This window comes from Siphateles boraxobius, unplaced genomic scaffold, assembly GCF_051911475.1.
Source record: "Siphateles boraxobius isolate OS27281-9 unplaced genomic scaffold, OSU_SipBor_1 130, whole genome shotgun sequence".
Classification (NCBI taxonomy): domain Eukaryota; kingdom Metazoa; phylum Chordata; class Actinopteri; order Cypriniformes; family Leuciscidae; genus Siphateles; species Siphateles boraxobius.
This window is the reverse complement of record NW_027508734.1, coordinates 32,111,311-32,130,225: the sequence shown is the minus strand read 5'-3', so window position 1 is coordinate 32,130,225 and position 18,915 is coordinate 32,111,311. Positions and strand designations below refer to the sequence as shown.

The following is an 18,915-nucleotide window of genomic DNA, read 5'->3' as shown; positions in this document are numbered from 1 at the left end:
TTTTTAGCTTTTTATTTCTGGCGACTGCATTTAGGCTTCAAAATTTATCAAAGTTGTGTTCATCAGTGACAAAACATGTAAGTATCATAAACTTTTGTTGATCACAGAGTTAGTTTTTTGCGATAATCCAAAAATCCTATTGGGTTTTTCTTTTTTTCTTTAGGGAACAAGTATGATACTAACTGCCGATTGGCCTACAAAGTCACGTCTAACCTTCACCACTCTATTATGCTGCCTCTTAAGATATGTTTTGGCCAAATTCAAAGGCAGCTCTGCAAGAGAATAAATCCAAGATGGTGAACATAGCAGAAGAAAGTTAGATTTTTTTAAAAATACTTATATTTCATTCAATGCTGAAAACAATTTATAAAATAATTTCAAACCGAATATTCTTACCAAAACATTTGTTTGGTGAAATGTTCAGAAATGTTTGAGCACAGAAGTTGCTGCCCATGTAGAGCATTTCAAAACAGTCACTTATGAGGTTCTATTTCATTTAGGAAGGCTCCATAGGATGCCTCATAGCTTCCTTTAAAACTAGTAGACATTGTAGCTCATTAAGTTTTGGAATCAGTGAATCTTTGAGTGAGTGTAAAAGGAGACACTTACCAGACCTGTGCAGGTGGATATAGCCACAGAGGATTCAGAATGGTTTCGTATGGAACCCTGATAGAGGCAGTTATGAATAGAAGGGTCAAGGGTCGCTGTGTTGATGCCCTCTGCACCCAGTGTCTGTATGGTAAACCCTTCTGCCAGCACATGGGATGGCTGCAAGTCTAAATGCAATTCCTTGCCAAATGCAGAGACATGATAGTGCACCGAACCGCCAGCTTCTGACAGGGACCTCCTACTTCGTTCATGTCTTGACACATCATGGGAAATGTAGTCTCCGAGTGAGTTCACTTGCACTGGTGTGGTAAAATCATAATCTGTGTGTGGGACAAACAGTTTAAATCATCTGACTCAATACCTATCCATAACCAGTTAATTATAGCATTAGTCTTACTAATATAACTTAATATTATAATGTCAGCAACAGTTTTCTGTCCATCAGGAATTAGTACAGGTTGTGTTGTGGCTTTGATTCCATGCCTATTGTCTGTGTGGTTATTTCTATGCTAGTACACTCCTAAAAGCTGAAAATTTGACCAGATATACACTTTTAAAATTTACAGTATTTTTCTTCCAGGAAAATTAGCGCAAAAATATTGATGACTCACCCTGCACTACTCATATTTATGTCCGATGAAATGGTCTCTAATTATATTGTCACTCCCCATAATACCACCTGCCAAAGACTAGCAATTCTAATGGTTATGACTTTTTTTTATCTTTAAGGGATAAGCCTTTTCATGTGCCAACAAAACGTTCTTTGTTAATACTAAATGCAATACAGGTAAGAAAACTGCACTTGTCAAACCATTTCATGGGGTCTTGTCAACACTTGTTGGCTTTCCCTATCTGGTCTAACTTATCCATTAAATAAAATTAAAATTGTAAAATTACCTCCTGACTCAAAATCTGTATATCACTGTTTACACTTTTATGTTGCTATGCATAGTAGCCAACCTATATTTCTGCTTTTTTTCTGAGACTTACAAGTATTTCCATAGCCTACCCTTTGTAGCATGTGCAAGCTGTGAAAATGATGAAGAGGCTATAAATTAACATGTTTCATGTAGCCACAATTTATATACAAAACTAATGTCAAGCATTTAACCATAATCTCACGAGGAAGTGTTTAAAAGTGTCCACTTGTTGTGTAAATATTCATTAAAAAGGCAAACTCTCAGTATAGCGAGGAGGCAGATAAGAGATGAGGGAATCCCTTTAATCAATACGCGTGCACCGGCGCAGGAAACTCACATCTTGGGAGTATTATTATGTTGTAACCCCCCTAATTCCCCGAATCTAAGTAGCATGCTCCCGCGTACTTATATATTTAGCTGTAATGGTATATCCAATAAGGACAGGTAAGGATTGTCGGTTCACCCAGAGCGCAAGAGCGCCATCGGCATCAATCATTGCCTTGTCATAATTACAAAGAATAGAAATACAATAATAAGTTGCAGTGCGTAAAGACACGAACCTTGATAGAGGCCGCCGGTGTCGCCGGTAAATGAGAGCGATGTCACAGAGTGGAAGCAACAGAACTGCAGAGCCTGCAAACAGCTCACCACAATTAACTTGCTAAATGACAATGAGTACTACAGTATATATAATAAATAATTAATTACCAGTGTGTCACCTGCCTTAATAAAGTTCCCAAAAGACACACTCGCCAGTAATCTCACTGATGTGCTGTTCACCAGAGGGACTTGTAAACTCCAAAGCAAAAGGAAAAGGCAATCCATTTTGGCATGCATGCACCTTAACTGTTACCTCTTTAAAAACGGGGGAAGGAACGATCCGCAAATCCATGCAATGCAATATAGAGACATTGCTAATTGTTTAAACTGCCCTGTTTCAGTCGTTCCTCAAGTAAAATCCACTGGGTCCATTTGGGTAACGCGCACCGCCTCTGTTTGCGAGCGCAGGTACACAGAGAACTGCTGACTGCTGAGCGTTGACAGTCGGCGTGTGTGTGTGTGTGTGTGTGTGTTTGGGTACACTATACGGCAATAGTGGCACCGGCTGATGGGGAAAGGGTGGGGGTTTAAATTTCCACCAATCAGCGACGACCATCTGCGGGCGATTCGGCGCATCAGCCCTCCTCACTGTCCGACCGTCCATAAAGAGCACAGAGTTCATTGAAATGGGAAGCATGTTCGCAGCATTCCCTCTAAATGAACGGTACGAGCAAGTAAACACACGCTGTCGAAAGAGTTTATGTGTTCATTGTGAAACTGAAGAGTTGTGAATGGGCTGCGGGATGATTTATGATAATGTACGCTGTAGCCTACTGTATAATGAAGCGCTTTCACGTCAGGTCTTGTTCCTAAAACTGTACTGTCATCTGTTCTGCAAGCGCTCAGCTGATATTTAACACTTAGGTTACATTTGTACAGCAATTTGTTTAAGTTATTATTGTAGAGTGTTCTTCAGCCTAAAAAGCTCATCTAGCCTACTGCATCTATTCAGGCTTTTTTCAACACTGTGCAAACAAGATCTCCTGATGACCTAGTTGTGACCTAGATGACCTTAGTTGTATACTGCCTATAAACTCTTCTTGGCAACTTTTTAGTTAAAAGAGGGGGGTGCTCTCAGTATAGTCTGTTGTCAAATTACATAAATTAGAAATGAATTTAGTATGCTGCAATTCTTTCAAAATATGTTTACACCACTGATCTATAGAGAATTTATGTGTAGATAAGTAGTTTCCACATACTTCGAAATATCTTTTAGAGGCACATGCATGTAGTAATCCATTGGCCCTAAACATTAAATAAAAAATAACAAATAAACAACAAAAGTCCCAAGCTAATAAGTAACCTACAACACAAAACAATATGTTTTTTTTGTCATTTCAAAGTAATGACATTCAATAAACGAGTCAGATTAATTCAGTGAGCCCTTTAACAGATTCCTATGTGCTTTTGATTCACAAAAAAGAATTTGCACTTTAGAATAATTTTTCAGAAATTGGATGACACTAATTGTTCGTTTTCATTCAATAAAGCATTTTTTTGCATTTTTCCAATAAAGCATAAAGTCAAAAATCATTCCAAAAAATCCGACTCATTTGTTGGGCAATTACATTTCAACGTTTTAACCAGGTCTGAATAAAAAACTGCATGGTTCTTGCCTTATGATAACCAAATAGAGGGCAGTTGTTAGTACACACCGACTCCAAAATATTATTAAGACAAGAGCTCTATCGTTTGGGTCGACTTGAGCACTCTCATTTGTTTGATTGTTTCCCTCTATGCTGGTTTATTAAGGATCTCATAAAACTACTTGATTTTCATTCTAAATGTTTATGAATCATAAAAGTTGAAAATTAAAGTTCAGCCAAAGCATAAAGATCAATTCAAGACGTCATAAGAGGTGGATTAAAAGTAGTTTTATATTTATTTATTTATTTATTTATTTCAATGGTTTCTGATTTTGCCTCTAATTAACAGAGAAGGCCAATATTATCTAGCTCAACACAATATCAACCATATGACAAGTAGCTCAAAGAAAGTCTCCATGTGAAAAGAATCATCCAGTGAGTTTAATTGTGCTTTACAATCCATTAGTTTCGTTTTGAAAAGTCCTCAGAAAGAGTGTTGTCAGATGTTTTAGTAAATGTTGGCTGGGGGCTCAGCTTGTCAAAGCCAAATGCATCAAACCCCAAAGGAAGATGGTTTGGTTTGACTACAGTGTTGTTATTTACAATATGTTTGTGTGCCAACACTTCTCTCTCTGATTTTAAAACGGTGCCCTAACTCCACTGAATGGAGTGGGCACAGATACTGCAGCTCAACATGCAAAAACATACCATAAAGCCATGGTATTTGCTTGCATATTGGTTTATGTGTACAGTATGTTAAATGGAGTGTCCAAAATTGTCAAAAGGCTCACTCATAGATGTCTGTCCAAAAATCAGTCACACAACCAACCAATGAGCAGTTAAAGCCTAGAGGGGCGCAGATACAATACTTGCCAGTAAAAACTTCTGGAGTAAATGAAATGACTCTTAAACCTGTTTCTTCATTAGTTCAGATTTGCTTTGTGCAAAAGATTGGCACATATTATCGTTTAAAGCAACTTTCGCAATTTAACGTAATGCAATAGGCAGTGAGGTCATAACTCAGCCTCTGACCTCATATTTGTTAACCTTTGTTCCCCCTCTCTTTACATGGCTGTACACCATTTGTTTTATATTTGTTTGTATGTTGTAGAGAAATGGCTTTTCCAGCAGCGGCTCCAGCTGGGGAGAACTATGCCAGGTCAGGGTTGCCCATATCTGCTCCTAATTTAGCCTACCCCGTACTGCGTTTAGAGAACAGAATGCAAAACTGGAACCATAATGTCTGACGGTCAGTCGAAACACATCTACAAATAATGATGATCTAAGGGTTTCAATTAATTTAGGCAGAATAACACAGCACAGCTCATGGACATGTATTTGGTAACTTCAGTTTTGAGAACATTCATTCAATTTGCTTTGGAGAACATAAAGCTATAGATCTTGTAAATTTAGGAAAGTCACAACCTACGTGAATGGACCAATTTCCATTCAACTCTGCAAAAAAAGTCTATGTGGGAAGTAAATGTGGGATCCAGACTAGGATGTTGACTGGAGAGGTCATAAATCTTAATCCATGACAAGAATCTATACACCTTTGAGTGGCGGTTGCACCCACTATTTATTTGACTGTGTCACTGAAACTCCAAGTAGTCTAGGAAATAACTGCCTTTCAAGCCTGACCTTTTGACTTGAGCTCATACCCTGGAGAACATCCCTAATATCTGTTATCTCATGACTTGAAGGCCTCGGGAAACTTCCAACTTTCATTCTCAAAGACATCATGGCAAATATGGCTACATACGTATGTATTCAAAATAAGTTCTAAAAGCTACCAGTGTTTGTATTTTAAAGGGTTAACTAGAGATCAGAGATTGTGTCCATGTTTGTCATTATTATGATTATGGGTCAAATTATGGTTAAATTGGCGCTGATGAGGCTGTTTATTGTCTGTTTAATGTTGTTTACTGTATGTTTACTATTCCCTGATATTGTGTACCTGGCCTGAGAATAAAGACTTCAGAACCGTGTCAGCACTCAATAAATGATCAAGCACATTTCATGATGTTAGCACCGAGTGAGAAGCAGCCTAGTTTAAGAAAAAACAGCTTGACATCGTCAGTGAAGCTCCTTGAAGTGCGGGGCAATAAAAATAAATAACTCCAATACTATCAACATGACGGGGCTCTAGACAAGGGTCAAATGCTCATATAAATACATTCATATAAATACAAATACATGGGAGAGAGGTTTGTATATGTGTAGCTGCTCTGTTTTGTAATATATATTTGCCTAGAGTGTGTAGGCCAGCACACAAATGTGTATGTCTGTGTGGTGTTAGGGGGCAAAAGAAAAAGACTCAGATATGTATTAAACAATGCCTTAACATCTGATAAGACTGCAGTTAATGACTGCTTTATCTGGGATTAAGCACCCTCCTCCATTCCCTTTTAAAAGCCATCAGTGTTGACCCATAAAACCGTAATGTCTCATTTCCACAATGGACTTTTTTGAATACATCCCATATAGTACTAAAATATTTTATTTACCTTTATTGTATAAGTAAGTGAATAGCAAACAGGAAAGTAAGCAAGAAAATATGTATGAGACTTCATTTTAACCATCAATAATTGATTGATTGAGGAAAATACCACATATAATAGTTACAATAGTTACATATACTAGAATGGAGCCAGACAGAATGCGATTTTCATAAAAATGCTGAGCAAAGTGCAATTTGGCTGTTTTCATGTCCTCAGTAGCCACGTTTCCATTATAGATTTGCGCAAAACTTTTGCGATATTTTCTTGATGCCGATAAAAATTATTGTGAAATGACGGCGTTTCCATTTACCGATGTTATGTGACTAAAACATTTTTTCCTCTCACTAGAAGTCATTCCAAAAATCATTGCAATGGATGTTGATATATACCAGCCACCGCACTAGCTATTATTATTATTCGAAGGAGATGTAGGCGTGTTATCCAAGCATTAATGTCAAGGAAAGCCCCTTGGGAGCGGCATATGAGTCCAGTACTCCCATAATTCTTTTGTCTTTTATAAGTTTAATGAAGAACTCTGTCTCATCTTCTGTCCAAACATACCACGTCATCTTTAAACAATGATCGACTTTTATTTAGGCCAAGTAACCAGTAAATGCAAAAATACTGTTTCCATTGCAGTTTTGCGAAACATCCCTTTTCCGAATAGCCTGAAAAACCACCTATTGCGAGCGCAAAAACCTTTTTGCTATATATGGGAGTTTTTGCGAAATTGACGTAATTTGAAGGGTAATGGAAACGCGGCTAGTGATTTCACTAAAAAAGGAAAGTCGTTTCAGAGAAAGAGCTATTACTTGTCTTAAAGATTACAAAAACAAACTTTTTTTTCAGATCATGCACAGATGAATCATTCAAAATAAGACCAGAGCCATTGACTTAGTATTTTGTTCTACTATGGGAGTCAATGACTACCGTCAACTGTCTGGTTACTATCATTGTTCAAAATATATCTTCTTTTGTGTTCAACAGAAGAAAGAAAAATAAACGCCTACCTCTGTTTGATAACGAAATACACGGCTCTAAATGAAAACCTTGCTTTCTCTTCCGATCCACTAAAAAAAAGAATGTAGGCTACTGTACCTGAGTAAGGTATCACCACAGGTGGGCTTTAGCCCTGCAGGCTTTAGGTAAAAGGAAGATCATTTGTGGGAGACGAGGCTCCTGGGAGTCTGCCGATTCTTCTTTAAAGGATTATCACTCTGTTCTATCAAATACTCACTGTGACAGACCTACTGAGCATATCTACATGCTTTCGTTTAATTTGTTCCTGTGCTCACAACTTTTAAACGTCAATGTTTACTGTTGTACATGAAAGCTCACAAAACTACTCAAGCAGTAAAAACTCCACATCCTATTAGCAACTGATTTATGCTTGTTGAAGTGAGTTAGAGTAAACCTCACAGCAAGTCTCCATTGTGTTCTTGTTTGCAGTGAGCAAACAGATCAGACTCAATGTATTTTTAGTTTAGCGGTCTGCGCACGAAGAATCTTCTGAGTGGCGTGTTTGACCATACGAAACCATCATCCTTCATTCGCTGTCAGACATAGAATGTAACTCTCCCATAATTGCAGCCTAAATATTGTTGTTTGGGGTTTTTTTTTCCCCCATGTGTGGAAATATATAAATTGCAGGAGTGAAGAGGTTAGAGGAACAGGCAGAAGTTTGTTCTGAAGCCTCTTTCTTGACTTACCACAATTACCAAAGAGAGCCGGGGGATAAGGAGTGGCACCAAGGACACTCCAAATATAATAATCAAGATAAAGATACAGTGCTTATGGCTCATTTTACTCCATTTTTACAAAATTTACTCAAAAGAGACTGACGTGTCAAGTAGATAGTATATTTGTAGAATAAAACTCTGTCATTTATAAATCATCATTTTATAGCGTGGTGAGATCTGAGAAAGTTATGTAATGCATCAGATATCATCAGCCCTTATTGAAAATGAAAAAGAAAATAGTGAACAATAGTGAATAGTGAATTAAAGTTGTTTTTTTCCCAGTTTTTTATGTCCACAGGGATTTAAATAAAAACGTGTTAAGTTAATAATTTCTAAACTAACTTAAAGAGTTGTTAAAGAGTTCTAAACTATTAACTAAAGCAACCAACACTGAGGTAAGGCACAACATTACAAACTTTCATTTTAAGCCAAAAAGGATCTGAAAATCAAACAAATAGACAAAGGTACAACACTTTAATTGACTGGATGAGGAAAATGGTGTGACATGCCAGAATGGAGTCGGGCAGAATGTGATTTAATGAAAAAATATATAAATAATTAGTGATTTGGCTGTTTGTTTACATTATAGTCTCCATCGCCTCATTTCAGAGGAAGCAAGTTATTACCTTTATAATAACTTAAATTCTTATAAAGAAAAACATATTTTACTTTAGGTTTAGGATGTACAGATGAATAATTTACAATGGGACCAGAAACCAGAGGGGATGAACAGTCCCAAGTTTTATATTTACATCATTAATTAACAAAACCAGAGCTCAAAGTAGGTCTGTCCTTAAATGTTTATGAGTTTTTGGTAAAAACTAGAAAACGAATGGGATTTTTACTTTTAGTTAAAAGATTATACATTTTAATGCATAACAATTCAGAAACAAAACATAAGATATATGATGTAGAATGGTTTACTTGTCATATATAATATTGACATACAAATTCTAACAATGTCACAGAGACATTGGGTTTCTGTGTGTTTAAGTTAATCTGGGTCTTTATACTAAGAGCTTCTCATTGTTTTGTATCACTGAACTCTGATTTTGTAAGGCAACACATACACAGTTTAAATAAGTCACAAATGAGTGTCAGAGTCGTGGTGGTCCATAAGAGAAGTGGATCTGATATCATCCCCACTCGCCTCATACATCACAACCTATCTGACCCTGGGCTTGCTACTTAAGGATTTATCTCCTATGTGGTTACATGTACATCTGACCCTTTGACCACCCATAAAGTGAATGGCACTGTAACCTACACCCCTCTCGAGGATAATGCTAGCCTTTGAACACACCAGGAGGCAGGGCCCATCTCAGCCCCGAGCAGGCTGCTGAGGGAGCCATTCTGGAGGTTAAGAATAAGAGAGGTGCTGAGATGAACATTAAAATTACTGGATAAATAAACAATGGGAAAGACACTTATCCACTACAGAAGCGTCTTTCTAGAGATGAATGAACTGTTGGAGTCCCTCTAGAGTCCCTCGTTCTGCTGAGTTTATAGCTTGACTGGTTGGAATGAAGTAATGGTGATTTTCAAAAAAGTCCCTTTTGTTTTAATACCTTGTTGAATTTCCAACACAAAAGCTAACACAACTCAATATTTATAAGTTACCCGGTTCTAAAGCTCCACTGAGTATTGTGGAATGCTAATTATATTATATTATATATAGCACACACACACACACACAAACACACACCCTCACACACGTAGTCATCAGAAAGAACACTTGCATTATTTTACAATCATGATGAATCACAAGTTCAACAACAACAATTAATACCTGATGTCAGTAGACACTATCACAGCCCATTATTATAGACTGAATAAACTCACTGGGAGACTGACCACGTCTCTAAATGGCAAACGCCGTAGTAGTGTGTGTATTATTCTGCAGCAATGTTTTTTTCTTTTATATTCCATTTCTGCCAGAAAAGCCTCGCATATGGCTTAATAACAGACTTATGCTAATTGTCTTTCGTCACAAAACCTGTTTAAAGATCCGGTTTGTGTTGTATGTCTACTTGATGGCTTACCGTTTCTCCAGTGTAATGTCCTTTTAAACCCCATGCATTTCACTTTAGATTTTATTAAGAGGAGATTGCTAAATAATGTCCATCTATAAACATAAGTTATGACACATGTCCTGCTGCCAAAAGGTTTGTGGTATGTGAATTCTGTTATGGACATTGTAAGAGTTGGTTGACTGTCTATGTACAAGGTTAATCAGAGTTAAAGTTCCCATGTTGTACAGTGAGTTTTAGATTTAGGAACAAATGAGGATATACGCATATTTCATTTTTTTATTTGATTAGGCTAAATTGAAGCCATTTAATTTGAAGTAATTATCAGGCCTGCTAGGATTCAAGACTTTACCTTTACATGACTCAAATAGACAATGTGATTTTACCACCAAAGAAAGGCTAAGTGAGAGTTGGAGAGAATGAATGAGAAAAGAGCATAAAAGTGAGAAGATTGCTGGTTATCAGAACTGTGGTTAAAGATACTGAAAAAGGAGGGTATGTGTTTCAGCATGCTTTGGGAATTCCCAATGTAGCCCCCTGCTGGCCGGCCCATCAATAGTATGAAAACACACAAACAGACAAACATTTTTGTCTCACTTGCTCCTTTCACTCTCTAAGATGATTTGCTTTAACTTCGTCAAATTAGCCCCCTGCCACCTCTATTTTCTCACATTCACATGGGGTCTTGCAAATAGCCGCAGGCAGTATTAGCTGTGGGCCGAGTAGCACTCTGGCTTTCTTCTCCTGCAGAGAGGCTAAAGAGACGTCTCCGGGCATCAACAGGAGGCCAATTCACTCTGACTCATTCACAGTCATCAATGCCTGTCCTCTGCTCAAAGAAACTCTCTGCTCAAACAGCCATTGAGTCTGCACCTTTTTACAGAGGACATTTTTTTTTGTCCTTGTGAGAGAGTAAACAAATTATAAAATGCTATAAAAGTAATAAGACTCAAGCAAAAAATGTATTACAATTCATTTTTTACATGTAGGCATAACAGAAGTATGTTTGAGCATGTTGATATATGCCATATATTTAATGTATAAAATATCCAACAGCACTGCACTGCATCACTCCACTTCTCTGTTTGTTCAATCTAGATTTTTAGAGAGTCTTTCTGCAGGTTAAATAGCTATACCAGTAGGTTGTGACAAGTGACTGTCCTTATGATTGAGTCATTAATGGATCATTCATTCAAATTATTAATTTAACAACACTGATTCACTTAGGAACAAAACAGCTGCGTTCAGACATATTCCAAGGTCGGAAGGTATCAATGCACATCCAAATCAAATATTAGCTTCTCTTCCTGTCTCCTGAGATACCTTCTTCTGATCGGTTTTTGAAGGCAGCATAGATGGATCCTTTGCTGCCTTTGATATCCCACAATTCTGTGCTTTCCATTCTGGGACAGTTCAGCTAAAAAAAAAATAAAGATAGTGACTGAAAGTTGTTTTGTGTCTGAAACAGAGCATGTGAGCGAAGCGGAGCGGTGTGACGCTCAGATCAATATTCCGCTCTATGCGCGTGCGCACCACTCAGTCGCTCGCGTCCCAAGCGAACGCTCCACTGATGAATCGCTCACGCTCACCGGTAAAACAAATCCCGCTCAGATCCCGCTCAGACATAAAATGTCTCTGTAGGCTACTTGCTTTCTGTTTTTTACTTTGTAATGAATATCTGGAATAAATGTATAATTTACAGTAGCTAGGATTGTAAATAGAAGTTATTTCGGGGTGATTCTGAATAAAAGTCTGTTCTTTTTATTAATTTAAATGCATTAAATTAACTTAATTAAAAAACATGTCTAGCCCTTTGGCAAACTTGCTTATTAAATGCAATAACTGAAAAGGTATATTTGATTTTCGTTATTTTATTTCCGTGAACATAACTGCAGTTGCAAAACAGGCATATTAAAACGCGCATGCACGCACGCACGCACACACAAACAAGATGCATGTTATGCATAAGGCTTGCAACTTCCTTAAAACAATATTTGAACTCCATAACCAACCCACTATTGCTTTAGCTAATTCACCGATTCTCGAACTACCAAATCACAATAGGGCATTCTGAGTAGAGCGAGCGGCGCTGAGCGGACGGAGCGAGCGGAGCGGAATCTTCAGAAAGGCGCTCTCCGCTCAGGAGGAAGTATTACCGCTCCGCTCCCCGCTCCCCGCTCTGCTCCGCTCACATGCTCTGGTCTGAAAATATGTTTTTGACCAATATTTTTCACTTCTGGTGTAATTTCTAGAGAGAAATTACTATTGTAGTAATTCAATCTTTGCTTAGTTATCACCAAAGCTCACTCTATTTTGTACCTTCATACGCAAACACTGCCTACAAAGTCATTGCCTGATGAGGCAGCAAAGCAACAAGTCAGCTGCCTAAGTTTTTGGTCGCAGCCAACAAGTGAGGTTCTTTAGTAGTGAGTCATATAATCATTAATTTAAATGATTCGCTGCACTTCACAAAACATTGTGACAGTGCCTGAATGTGGCCTGCAGAGGCAGCATTTTTCAGCTTTAGGAAGCAGCCATGTTCTTTATGACTGAATCATTGAATCATTAATTCAACCGATTTGTTCAACAACACTTTTTCACTTAGGAACAAAACAAGTGACGGATTTGATTAATAAGTCATTGAATTATTAATTTAAATAATTTGTTCAACACCACTGATTCACTTCCAGTGAGATTCTGAAGTGAAGATCTGATCGACACTTTACTATCCCATGAAGTCACTGGAGAGAGACTGCAATAACAGTGAAGCAACACAACCGACACTGGCAAGTCACACAACAGTGACAATATAACAAATGTCTAAATTAACATCACTACACACAAACACATTCTTACTATAATAATAGTCACAAAGTAATTACTTGTTCAAAATAAGCACCTACACAGAGAGTATGCAATTGTAGATGTAACCACTGTCTTTATGAGTCACTGAATACATATCCGTGTGCATTTTGTTAAAGGAGTGGTATAATGCCCTTTTCACAAGATGTAAAATAAGTCTTTGATGTCCCCAGAGTGTGTATGTGAAGTTTTAGCTCAAAATACCCCACAGATATTTTTATATAGCATGTTCAAAATGTAACATGCATGTTAACACTTGCATGTATGTCCCTTTAAATGCAAATGAGCTGCTGCTCCCGACACAGTGAGCAGAGCTTCAAGAGCTCGTGTCCTTTTACCTCACACAGACACTGAAAATTTCAAAAACCTTTAGCCTTTTATGTTCAAACTGGAGTCAGACAATGATGGAGAGACTCAAGAAAAAGTGACAACATGTAGAAGCAACAGGACATTCTGAATGGTTAGTTGATGAATTTACGTTGCTTATGTGTAGTTATCTTCTAGTCATTGATTAGCATATTTTGTCATGATAATCTATAAATTGCGCTCCAGGGGTGGGGTTTATGTAAATTTTAGTCGCATAATGCCCCTTTTTACAAGATCTAAAATAAGTCTCTGATGTCCTCAGAGTGTGTATGTGGAGCTTTAGCTCAAAATACCCCACAGATAATTTTGTATAGCATGTTCAAATTGTCCCTTTCTGAGGGTGAGCAAAACGTGTCATTTTGTGTGTGATAATGTCAGAAACTGTTCTGCCTTTCATGTTCAAACCGAAGTCGGACAATGATGGAGAGACTCAAGAAGAAGTGACAACTTGTAGAATGCAACAGGAAGTTTCTGAATGGTTTGTAGATACATTTATGTAGCTGATGTGGAGTTAACTATCTTCAAGTCATTGATTAGCATATTCTTTCATGATCATCTATAAATCGCTAGTGTGGGAACTGTTGTAAGAGTGACATGCATTTGTGTTACATACTGTACTGTACTGCAATGAATGGGAAAAGACAGATGCGACAGTTTGAGCAGACTCAAAAATGTGCTCTACTACAATTCTCTTTATTTTCTCAACACTGCTTGCGTGTTCCCGGGGGCGGGGTTTATGTAAATGTTAGGTTTGTGATGTCACTAACCCGGGAGGAAGCTTGTGTAGTCCCTACCAGCTGTTTGTTGTAGTCCTTAAAAAGCGATTTCTGTTAAAGAAAATATCTTTGAACTTTGATGTTGTTTATGCTCAAACGTCAACATTACACACTGACTAAAGTTAGAAAAGTGAAATCATAATCAAACACCCCTTTAAGTTACTTACTATATCACCAACATATATAATATATAGGATCCATTGAAGTTCAACATACTGATGCATTGAAGATTTAACATCCTGTCTCCCTTGACACAGTGTAACCACCACAGAGAATGAATGCACAGTACAGAGATTCTTCCACATTAAAATACTAAAGTCAATCATGCTCTTAAACAATACGGTCACTGTAACAGGGACTAGGCAGATAAATATTTAACTTTCATTGACATTTGGAGGCACAAGACAGGCGTGACGGGACACGTTGTGACATGGTCTCAGTTGTGAATGGGAGACAGCTAGCAGGGCTCCATCAATAGCAAAGCCACCGCTGTTAACCACAATCAACCATTCAAGTTTATATTTTTGTGTGCGAATAAAGGAAAAAGTTGGCAAACACTTTGTGAAGAGCTCCAGTTACCCATCCAACAATGAAATTGTATGACCAATTTTTTTCCTCTTCCTTTTTCTTCTTATTAAGAGCCTTTATATTAGTGAATAAAAGGGCATTACTACATTCTTGTCTGAGGTGGACATGTGAGTGATTCATAGAATATATCAGTTAATGGGCAGAAAAAAAAGTACAGAGCAGTCAGTAGATTATCCAGGTTGAGGTTACATATGTAATTTAACAACAAGCAAATATACTCAAAAACACTCACAATAAAAAATGTAGGTACTGCTCAGAAAAATTTAACGGGGTTACCAGAAGCTATTCTTATTAAAAGAACGTCAATGGAGGAGATTGTTCAGTATGCTGAAACACGGGTGCTTGATTCTGGGCCCCTGTTTTATTATAAGTCCAACCTGTACATTTTTTTCATAAATATTATAATTATGAATAAGCATGAACATAAACAGTGGATGAATGCTGGCAAAGTGTTATGAGTCTGAAGTGCAGGCTTAAACAAAATCACAAAATCATGTAGGAAAAAGTTGAAGGTTATGCTGGCCCAACTGCCTTTAAAGGGCCCTTAAAATTTCCCAGCCTTCCCCATGTTATGGCTCCCCTGCGCTGTGGAAACAGCTCATCAATTAATTAATTGTCTGATTGCTTGGCTGCTAATCTTCAACTTGTTTGCCATGATATATTCATTCTGAAGTAAGCTATTTGGAGTCAATTATGAAAAATGAGCTGATTTAAGAGACGTTAAGAAAATGAATCGTTTATGACACTACATGTTCTTTCATTTTAATTGGACTTTGCCAACGGTTACAGTCATAAACTCCTCATTGCTCATGTTGCCTGGAAAGAGTGCAGACTCTCTAACACAGTCATGCCACATCAGCACAGACCCAAAGTGTAGAGGCAGAGCTGATAGAGCGCATGGGATGTAGCGAGGCTACATTTTTGAATAATGGGAGGGTAGAGCAAATTCAATCGCTCACTGTCTACAGCTTGGCTCCACAGTGCCCTCTGGACCACATCATGATCTGCTGCTATATTTACGAAGCTATGAATTACCATCCAGCCATCCACTTCGTGTTTTATTTCCAATGATCTTTGGCTGAAATAGATACGTTACATGTCTCAGAACAAAATATACACATCCAAAGCGGACAGTCATGCAGATGCCGATGAAAACAGGAGTGAGAAAACTGAAGCAAGTGACCCCAAAAGTAAATCACGTGCTGGTTCTCACAAGCCACGTAATGGCTTTTATTAGAGAGGTCATAACCCAGTCATTTTACCGGCGTTTCACAGTCCTGCACAACAGTGAGGGAGAGCAGGGAAAATTAACAGCACCCCATCAAAGCCCAGCACTCCTAGAGAACTATAGGTTTATGGGCTGTAAAGCTTAATAAAGCAAAGAAAACACACACACTTCGGAGACAGCAGACAGGATAATTTACTTCCCACACGTCTGTATAAACACAAACACACACCAAAGGCTCATGTGGAGAAAGTCTTTCCATTGAAATGGGCAATAGCGTGAGCTCACTTTCACCCATGTATTTTAATTGTGTAAATACATCTGACGTGTGACTATTTCCCCTTTTGTCTATCAGCATGTGTTGGGCGTGGGGTCAGATCTAACGCACCGGCTTTCTCCCAGAAATCACTACGGAAGCTCTGATGATCATGAGGTCTGTGGAGAATATTTGCCAGGGATTACTCAAATGAATTTGCATTTATGCCTTAAAGAGGATAAGCGGGGCTTTGTGTTTGTGGGAGCTGCCTGTCACTCATTAGTGCTGTGTGTCTACAGACAGAGCAATGCTTGAGCTCTCTGTATAAAATACAGCAGCTTCACCTCCCAGATAGAAATGATTAATTTGACCAAACCCAAATCGGCTTTACCCGATTATACATACTCGTGTGTGTTTGTGCAATAACCATAGTGGTCTATGTAACACAGATGCAAACTATCATAATCGCAACAATGTACTTGAGAAACATGTGAATAACAGGATATAAATCATAAAAGGGTTGTTGTTTTTCACATTTATGCATTTGACAGATGCTTTATTCCAAAGCAGCTTATAGTGCATTTGAGGTATACATTTTTTGTGACATTGTTATTGTGACACTGAAGACTGACCTAATGACTGCTGAAAATTCAGCTTTGCTATCATAGGAGTACATTATATTTTACAATATATTAAAATGTAAAATTGATTAAAAAAAACTAAACTGGAAAGAAAGACTGTAAAATAAATAGCAATAAAAACTAAATTAAAAATGTTGATCTATAAACCCTCAGTGAGATGACCGTGGCAAATGACAGTGCCTCACCCAGGGGGACGTGACAGACCTCAGGGTGCCTAAACTCTTTCACCACACTGGCAGGACACACTTTAAATCTCTCTTTCTGGTCAATGTCTGGGCTCAAAATGTCAGCATTTCCAAAGTTAGAGGGTAAATATCATGAGGTAGAAAACTGAAGGGAAAACTTTTTTGGTATGAGGTATTTTTAGAATTGTTCTATAGGAAAAGTTTCATCCTTGATTATGATACTTTCTCTACTTTGTGGTGTGCCTTGTCTATGGGTGGAGTGATTGCCTTTGATGTTTCTTTGAACATTCTGCTTATTCACCACAAAGCAGGAAAAAAACATGTCATTTGGGAGCTGTATTATAATTATTTACTTAAAAGAACATGTACTTTAAGATATTATTGAAGAGGGGTTGGGTATTTAGGGCTTATGTCCAGAGACTGGCCTGGCTGCTGGACCCTTTAGTCACAATAGATGCCATCTTTAATCTGACATGAATCTGTGAGGAACAGAATTACACCTCTAATCAATAGGTTTTACTCTGTTTTAACTGGGTGTCAATGTGTAATTTGCAGAATCTCAGTCAGAGATTTTTTGCAAATGGGAAATTTATGGAAAGACATATTTCAGACATTTCTGAACAAATGTCACTTAAAACAGAGGCCCATCAGAACATTTTATATACTCTCACCAGATTAAATCCTGATCCTAATGTAAACATGGCTGCAATCAATCAAAAAAAATTGTTTTTTTACATTCAAACCTGGATATTGCTGGATCTGTCTGTTGCTTTTGAGAAACCTCTGTAACTGATCCAGAATGCTGCAGCTAAAGTGGTCTTTAATGAGGCGAAGAGAGCACACGTCACTCCTCTCCATACAAAATTGTACCGGTTGCCAATTGCCGCACGCATCACATTCATGGAGCTTATGTTTGCCTACATAACAACCACTGGCACCCCTATTCCCACTCTTAACCCGAATTAGTTGACTTTACTCGCAAATCGCGTGGAAACCCGTTGCCCTTTAGTTTTTACACAAGCTGAAACTAAACATGTTGAGTTGTATTAACATATAATCTTATGTAGGTGCAGTAGACAATTCAAGTTTACATTAGTGGTCTTTACTGAAAATCATAAGTTCACATTCTAAAACTTTTTGAGTTTAGGTGTACTATTACGTACCCAGCATGCATTGCAACATGAAGTTTTTCATTTTTCATGATTTATATTCTCTATTGATGACAACATTAATGTGCAGCCATCACTGGATCTCTTTACTATAGCTTTTTAGCTATAACAAATGTGCCTTTTTAGACACACAGGTAAAGCAGCCAGATTATAACTAATTTTCAAATGTCAAGGGCAAGAGCCCAACTAGAGCCAACACTTATCACCATAATGGTGAATATTTTTAAATTAAATTAAACAATAATTCATCAACATCAAAACCTCTGTTAATTCTCAATACTGTCTGTTGCCGAGGCCTGTGCTCGTCCAGCCAGGTGTAGAGCCCCTTGGAAGCACGTTAGACGCGGGTCTTTTCACGTGACCAGGCAGGTTTTTGAATACCAGTGGTTTCTGCCTTTTGATTTGTGATGTGGTGTTTGAACCCCTCCCCTTCCTTATAAAACTAAACATACCAAGTAATCTCTGCTAAATTTGATTAGTGCAATGAATCTTTCAGCTAAATAGTACAAACAACTAATGTTGTTTAGTAATGATAGCAGGTTTTTACAAAAAATAAAAGAATAAGTAATGATCACTTGTAAGTTTAATTAGAAACAAAATCTGGGTTTACAGTAAACTCATTACTCCTGACCTACGTGCCATCCAGAAGTTTGCGTTTTGCAAGTGAACGGCACCATGTTGTACCATCTCAAAGAGGAAAAAAATCACTTTCACCGATCTTCATCTCGACTGTTCCCTGCTGGTGGAATGACCTGCCTAACTCAACCTGTGCTGCTGAGTCTTTAGCCATTTTCAAGAAAAGGCTGAAGATGCATCTTTTTCGGCAACACTTGACCCATTAATACTAACACCTACTATTCTA

At 37.8% G+C, this 18,915-nt stretch overlaps 1 protein-coding gene across 3 annotated transcripts in view; it reads right to left on the bottom strand.

The window, feature by feature from the left end:
- The window catches only part of adamts18 (ADAM metallopeptidase with thrombospondin type 1 motif, 18), a 64,942-nt gene extending 62,346 nt beyond the window's left edge, over positions 1-2,596 (bottom strand). The window contains exons 1-3 of one of the 3 annotated variants that reach the window (XM_077229256.1): positions 2,253-2,596; positions 2,090-2,162; positions 610-929 (exon numbers count right to left, since the gene is read on the bottom strand). In XM_077229256.1, the coding sequence (XP_077085371.1) occupies positions 610-929; positions 2,090-2,162; positions 2,253-2,366 (507 nt within the window). In that variant the 5' untranslated portion in view covers positions 2,367-2,596. Of the gene's footprint in view, positions 1-609; positions 930-2,089; positions 2,163-2,252 lie in introns of those variants that run through there. The other 2 variants (XM_077229255.1, XM_077229258.1) reach the window with 2 other exon arrangements.
- Positions 2,597-18,915: the final 16,319 nt, after the last annotated feature.